The sequence below is a fragment of the Salmo salar genome, chromosome ssa03, assembly GCF_905237065.1.
Source record: "Salmo salar chromosome ssa03, Ssal_v3.1, whole genome shotgun sequence".
In the NCBI taxonomy this organism is placed as follows: domain Eukaryota; kingdom Metazoa; phylum Chordata; class Actinopteri; order Salmoniformes; family Salmonidae; genus Salmo; species Salmo salar.
In genome coordinates this window covers 89,636,538-89,644,404 of record NC_059444.1, presented here as the reverse complement: position 1 = coordinate 89,644,404, position 7,867 = coordinate 89,636,538, and the positions used below count along the sequence as shown (strand labels likewise).

General features: G+C 46.8%; 1 protein-coding gene across 3 annotated transcripts in view; it reads right to left on the bottom strand.

The window, feature by feature from the left end:
• LOC106606284 (serine/threonine-protein kinase LMTK1-like) overlaps window positions 1-7,314 on the bottom strand; it is an 83,013-nt gene extending 75,699 nt beyond the window's left edge. The window contains exons 1-2 of one of the 3 annotated variants that reach the window (XM_045715730.1): window positions 7,023-7,310; window positions 6,494-6,593 (exon numbers count right to left, since the gene is read on the bottom strand). In XM_045715730.1, the coding sequence (XP_045571686.1) occupies window positions 6,494-6,575 (82 nt within the window). In that variant the 5' untranslated portion in view covers window positions 6,576-6,593; window positions 7,023-7,310. Of the gene's footprint in view, window positions 1-6,493 lie in introns of all 3 variants that reach the window. The other 2 variants (XM_045715732.1, XM_045715729.1) reach the window with 2 other exon arrangements.
• Window positions 7,315-7,867: the final 553 nt, after the last annotated feature.

Genomic DNA, 7,867 nt, shown 5'->3' with positions numbered 1-7,867 from the left:
AATAGGGTTCTATTTGGGATGCACTATAAATAGCAGGGTCAGTCCATATGACCTTAAGGGGTAAGGGATATATTTGGAATGCTCTGGTGTTAAGTCATTGACTGACTGTAACAGATCAATGTTAATTGTGTTCTCAATAAGGCTAAGCTGTTAGCTTGACTTCTTAATCCTACAACCCACACACACACAAATACAAATAAATGGACGCACAAGTACAAACGCACACACGCACACACACACACACACACACACACACACACACACACACACACACACACACACACACACACACACACACACACACACACACACACACACACACACACACACACACACACTACTCTTCCTACCTTTCCCGCAGGCTTTTTAGGAACACAATGTGCTACACATATGACGATATGACACTGTTAGGGGTTAAACCTGACATTACCTACTGTTATATAACACTGTTAGGGGTTAAACCTGACATTACCTACTGTTATATAACACTGTTAGGGGTTAAACCTGACATTACCTACTGTTATATAACACTGTTAGGGGTTAAACCTGACATTACCTACTGTTATATAACACTGTTAGGGGTTAAACCTGACATTACCTACTGTTATATAACACTGTTAGGGGTTAAACCTGACATTACCTACTGTTATATAACACTGTTAGGGTTAAACCTGACATTACCTACTGTTATATAACACTGTTAGGGGTTAAACCTGACATTACCTACTGTTATATAACACTGTTAGGGGTTAAACCTGACATTACCTACTGTTATATAACACTGTTAGGGGTTAAACCTGACATCACCTACTGTTATATACCACTGTTAGGGGTTAAACCTTACATTACCTACTGTTATATAACACTGTTAGGGGGTTTAAAGCTGACATTACCTACTGTTATATTAAACAATACATTTAAAAAAGACAGTATTTCTGGTGCAGGTTCAGCCGATTAGCGCTAGCTAACGCTACTTAGCAAACAGTATACTGGAGCTTGCGACATACAGGACCATGGAGAGTGAAGGTGTAACTCTACTCTACCTGGCTGCATGACTCAGCACCAGAGACAGCTCTCACTGAGTGTAGAGAGGGAGACAGAGAGACAGCTCTCACTGAGCTCAGTGTATAGAGGGAGACAGAGAGACAGCTCTCACTGAGCTCACAGTAGAGAGGGAGACAGGGAGAGAGAGTGACAGAGAGAGAGATAGAGAGAGAGAGACAGAGAGAGAGAGATTGTAGCTCTAGTCTGTGTCCAAAACCCTATTCCTTATATGTGACCCGATTCAGGAAACTAGGCGTATGTCGCAAGTCACAACTTCACAGGACAGCCATTTGAAAGTAAGTATAGAAGGCAGAAATGGGACTGAGGCCAGAACATTGGCTGCTACTGTTGGCTGAATGATAGAACAGCTATTTCCATGTTAAAATGTTATGGGATGCATTTTCTCCATTGTTTTTGATGGTAGACCACTCTGGTAGGCCTACATTATGATCAAATAGCTTGGCCACTATTAAAACTGTAACTTCAAGCGGGTACAGCCTCAGTGGTCACAGTAAACGCGCGCTGGAAATTGCACAGAATTTTCACAATGTTCAAGTTTGCACTCAGCAGACCTGAAATTTGTTCAGTGTCGAAACAAATTAGAGAACATTGGATGTGACCTCTTCTGACCTCTGTTGACCTCGGAAGCTACTCAACATTCCAAAAAACATAGTTAGTTTATAAAGCTCACCCTCTCCACAGCAATAAAAGTTCTTCCTAAGAGTTTATAAAGCTCACCCTCTCCACAGCAATAAAAGTTCTTCCTAAGAGTTTATAAAGCTCACCCTCTCCACAGCAATAAAAGTTCTTCCTAAGAGTTTATAAAGCTCACCCTCTCCACAGCAATAAAATGCCAATGGACCAATTTGATTAGAGGGAAAGCCCAGAGCGATCCTCAGTTAACCACCGTGAACAAGGACGCATCCCAAATGCACCCTATTCCCAACATACTGCACTACATGCTCTAGTGAAAAGTAGTGCACTATATAGGGAATAGGGTGCCATTTGGAATGCAACCCAAGTATTTTCACCCATGATTTCCCAGGCAAGATCGAGACGGGAGTGTCTTTTCACCTCAAATTACACAATCACATTACTGTGGTGGGGTTACATAATAATGTCCAGCACTAGGACACAACCAGAGTCCCAGGCAAGGCTGAGGACAGAACCAGAGCCAGAACCAAAACCAGAGTCTCAGGTCAGGCTGAGGACAGAACCAGAGCCAGAACCAGAACCAGAGTCCCAGGCAAGGCTGAGGACAGAACCAGAGCCAGAACCAGAACCAGAGTCCCAGGCAAGGCTGAGGACAGTACCAGAGCCAGAACCAGAACCAGAGTCCCAGGCAAGGCTGAGGACAGAACCAGAGCCAGAACCAGAACCAGAGTCTCAGGTCAGGCTGAGGACAGAACCAGAGCCAGAACCAAAACCAGAGTCTCAGGTCAGGCTGAGGACAGAACCAGAGCCAGAACCAGAACCAGAGTCCCAGGCAAGGCTGAGGACAGAACCAGAGCCAGAACCAAAACCAGAGTCTCAGGTCAGGCTGAGGACAGAACCAGAGCCAGAACCAGAACCAGAGTCCCAGGCAAGGCTGAGGACAGAACCAGAGCCAGAACCAGAACCAGAGTCCCAGGCAAGGCTGAGGACAGAACCAGAGCCAGAACCAAAACCAGAGTCTCAGGTCAGGCTGAGGACAGAACCAGAGCCAGAACCAAAACCAGAGTCTCAGGTCAGGCTGAGGACAGAACCAGAGCCAGAACCAAAACCAGAGTCCCAGGCAAGGCTGAGGACAGAACCAGAGCCAGAACCAGAACCAGAGTCCCAGGCAAGGCTGAGGACAGAACCAGAGCCAGAACCAGAACCAGAGTCCCAGGCAAGGCTGAGGACAGAACCAGAGCCAGAACCAGAACCAGAGTCCCAGGTAAGGCTGAGGACAGAACCAGAGCCAGAACCAGAACCAGAGTCTCAGGTCAGGCTGAGGACAGAACCAGAGCCAGAACCAGAACCAGAGTCCCAGGTCAGGCTGAGGACAGAACCAGAGCCAGAACCAGAACCAGAGTCCCAGGCAAGGCTGAGGACAGAACCAGAGCCAGAACCAGAACCAGAGTCCCAGGCCAGGCCAGGCTGAGGCCAGAACCAGAGCCCCAGGCCAGGCCAGGCTGAGGCCAGAACCAGAGCCAGGCCAGGCAAGGCCAGCCTGAGGCCAGAACCAGAGCCAGGCCAGGCTGAGGCCAGAACCAGAGTCCCAGGCCAGGCTGAGGACAGAACCAGAATCCCAGGCCAGACTAAGCCAGAACCAGAGTCCCAGGCCAGGCTGAGGCCAGAACCAGAGCCAGGCCAGGTTGAGGCCAGAACCAGATTCCCAGGCCAGGTTGAGGTTAGAACCAGAGCCAGGCCAGGCTGAGGCCAGCCACTGGACAGCATGAAAGACAGCAGACCTGGGTTCAAATTAGGGCTGTCCCCGAGAAGAAAAATGTTGGTCGACCAAGATTGGTCGAAATCGATTGATCTACATTTTTAAACGTGTATTTTTCCAAAACAAACAAGCAAATCAACTACATTCACTGAGCTTGTCTGATGGTTTAAGCACACTGTTTGATTACATAATTAAGACACACAAATGACTAGAGGAATTCCGACCACAATTGATTTGATTGTGCAGGGCCTGGCTGACTTGCTGCGCTTTGTAAAAAAAAAAAGAGTGACTGTGTGACTAGCACCCATTGTCTCTCTCTCCTCCCTGCTGCAGCGACCACCACAGAACATCGACAGTGTTAATCACGCTGTCCATGTTGCTGAAGCTGCAACATAATTATAGCCATTTCTGACTGAAAAGTTCTCTTACCTGAAATCCCTCATTCCCTATTCCCTCAACCCTTGCTCTCTCTATTATGACAATAGGGCGTGACCTATAGCATATCATAATCACGTCAATAAATTGGTTATAAACTCAGATAACCGTAACAGCAAAATGGATTCAGAGGACGTGACAAACCCAAAACAGGGGAATGTTTAATGGTTGTTCAGGAGGAAAGGGGAAGTCAGATCTGTAGAAGATGTTTGACTTAGTTGTGAAAACTACTGGAGATCCAGATAAAGGAGGGTAAAGGTGCAAGTGCCAAACAGGTGCTGTTAGATTACAATAAACTATTTCTGACCAATATAACCATATACCATTTCAATAGAACATGTCTTAGAGTGATGGACCATCGTGTGCCATCCCCACGGCCTAAACAATGGATTAGTCCACTTAGACAAGCGCAAATCAGAAAGGTGTCTTGTACACCATGATAAATATGGGGGTTACTCTACCTCCCAAATATCACTATTGACCGGTACAACATGGCGTACTGAAACCTCTATATCACTAGTGACAGGTACAGCGAAGGGTACTGAAACCCCCATATCACTAGTGACAGGTACAGCATAGGGTACTGAAACTCCCATATCACTAGTGACAGGTACAGTGTAGGGTACTGAAACCCCCATATCACTAGTGACAGGTACAGTGTAGGGTACTGAAACCCCCATATCACTAGTGACAGGTACAGCGTAGGGTACTGAAACCCCATATCACTAGTGACAGGTACAGAGTAGGGTACTGAAACCCCCATATCACTAGTGACAGGTACAGCGTAGGGTACTGAAACCCCATATCACTAGTGACAGGTACAGTGTAGGGTACTGAAACCCCCATATCACTAGTGACAGGTACAGCGTAGGGTACTGAAACCCCCATATCACTAGTGACAGGTACAGTGTAGGGTACTGAAACCCCATATCACTAGTGACAGGTACAGCGTAGGGTACTGAAACCCCATATCACTAGTGACAGGTACAGCGTAGGGTACTGAAACCCCCATATCACTAGTGACAGGTACAGCGTAGGGTACTGAAACCCCCATATCACTAGTGACAGGTACAGTGTAGGGTACTGAAACCCCCGTATCACTAGTGACAGGTACAGCGTGGGGTACTGAAACCCCATATCACTAGTGACAGGTCTGGGAAAATAGAAAAAGAGAGATCCTGTATGCAGCGACCAGAGTTTGCTGTAGGAGGCTGGTCCTCAGGGCTAGCTCATTTATATGCTGAGCACACACAGCCTAGTGCAGGGACACTCAATGCTGTTTAAACACACACACACACACACACACACACACACACACACACACACACACACACACACACACACACACACACACACACACACACACACTCACACTCTCTCTCTCTCTCTCTCTCTCTCTCTCTCTCTCTCTCTCTCTCTCACACACACAACACACACACAAACCACAGGGACAACCTCATCCTGTTTACTCTACCTCCCATTCATTTATTCTGCTCTAATTCAACTCTTCACTGAGGCTGTCTGCACACACTCCCCTTCCTTAAATGTGTAAGACACATTTCAGTTGAATGCACTCAGTTGTACAACTGACTAGGTATCCCAATTTCCCTTCCTCAATCCTCTCCCCCTCTACTCTCTCTCCTCCTCTCTCCACCTACCTCCCTCCTCTACTCTCTCTCCTCCTCTCCACCTCTCTCCCCCTCCTCTCCCTCTCTACTCTCTCTCCTCACACCCCCCTCCCTCACACCTCTCTTCCTCCCCTCTCAAACTCTCCCCCAACACAGCAGCACCTGAGTGCTCCTGCCCATCATGCTGGCTCTAGTAGCCAGAGTCCATGGTGGCTCTGCCCTGTCCAGTTGCCCTGAGCTCTGGGTAAACACTGCAGACGGACAGACTACTGTAGTTTCAACAACAAGCCATAGAGCCAGAGTCAGGGAGGGAGGTCTCCAGTGAACTGAAGTAGGTTTGAGCTGGGCTAAGCTGGGCACAAGCATACACACGCAAACGCACACAAACACACACAAACACACACCTGCAGGGGTCTGCATGCTAGGTTGGCTCTGAGCTGCCTTTCTCCACTGCGGATCAGGCTGAGAGAGGCAGGCAATAGCGTGGTAGTGAAACACACACACACACACACACACACACTGCCCTTCATCCCAGCTTCCTCAGCATTCCTCTAAAATAACAACATGCCACCCTCCCCTCGGGTTGCCATGGAAACTGCTCCAAGAGGCAAAAAAAGGGGGTGCTGCTGGAGGTCTGACTACAGAAAGGGAGAAGAAGACTGCCCAAATATCAACACACACAGACTCACACACACACAACCAGGCTATAAAGGCTGCCAACAGCACACTGTCTACTGTATATTGATCTAGCTGCTGTTGTTGAACATCCATATCCTTCACATGAAGCTGAAGGACCAGTAGCTGAGTTTAAACACACAATGATTCAACATATAGAGGGACCTGATGATGATGGTGACGAAGAAGAATATTATGTTTCAAATGCAATACTGGCAATACACATTCTGACACAGACATTAGATGAAACACACATGAAACAACACACATTAAATGTCCGTTTGAGATCGACACGTACCTGAGTCAAAATGGGAACTGAAGGCAAAACTGGGATTAAAGAACGCCGAAGACATAACCGTCACGGAGAGAGCCACGGACATCCTCCCCCCTTCTTCAGGCTTGAGACCGCAGCAGACAGGGTTTACCAAAATACAACATGGAAATAGATCAGATGTTGACTAAAGCACATTTAGCCGAAGGATTGTATGCTAGTCAAATTAAACGCAGCATTTTAGGCTATTTCTCTATGACACCCTTGAGACGCAGTGCGCGCATCCTTCACATCGGATCAATAAACATATGTTGACAAACATTCCCGTCGGTATTTGTTTTTGAATTTGATACCGCAGGCATTCACTTGACTGACGGATGATTAAAAACAATAGATTGGCATCTCCCGTCCCACGCTTTTCTTCTCCGTCATCCAACCAGTTTGGTGATGATGAGCCAGAAAATAGAACACCGCTGCTTTATCGCGCTGCTTTATCGACGTGATTCCGTTATTTAGACTACATCGTTTTCGGTTTTGTCTCTGACTGTACAAATACCTTGGCATTCGTCCAGTGGCAATCTTACTCTCCAAGTCAAGTTATGCTCTTCCTCTGTCTTTAGAGTAGCTCAATGCAACATGGTGGAATAGGATGCACAGAGTTATCCAGAATCCCGCTATATTCCCTAGGAGATATTCAATACTCATTGCACTATCGGAGCGTCACTTTAACTGGCGACAGGGGAAGCGCCATCTTGCTTAAGGTGTCCTGTCCTAGTTTATCCTAACTGGAATCTCGCTGACTCGTTTGGGAATATGGCATCTGCACCGTGATGAAGGAAAAAATGAGGAGGCGAGAAAAGAGGGGGTAGGGCGGTCTGTCTCAGAATAGTAATACAACACGTGAACAGGTGGTGAATTGGAATAAGAACGTTATTTCAACCAGTGCAGGACAGGTGTATGTCTGTGTGCGTGATTTAGCTTGCCTGGTACTATGGGATCAATCAATGCAATAGTCCCAAAAGTGCAAACACGACCATGCTCAGTGCAAATCAAGGGCACCTCCATATGCCTTTGACATATGACCATGGTCTGGTCTAATCTCTGGTGGACACTAGGTAACATAAAGTACATTAGATGAGTGACATATGACCATGGTCTGGTCTAATCTCTGGTGGACACTAGGTAACATAAAGTACATTAGATGAGTGACATATGACCATGGTCTGGTCTAATCTCTGGTGGACACTAGGTAACATAAAGTACATTAGATGAGTGACATATGACCATGGTCTGGTCTAATCTCTGGTGGACACTAGGTAACATAAAGTACATTAGATTAGTGACATATGACCATGGTCTGGTCTAATCTCTGGTGGACACTAGGTAACATAAAGTACATTA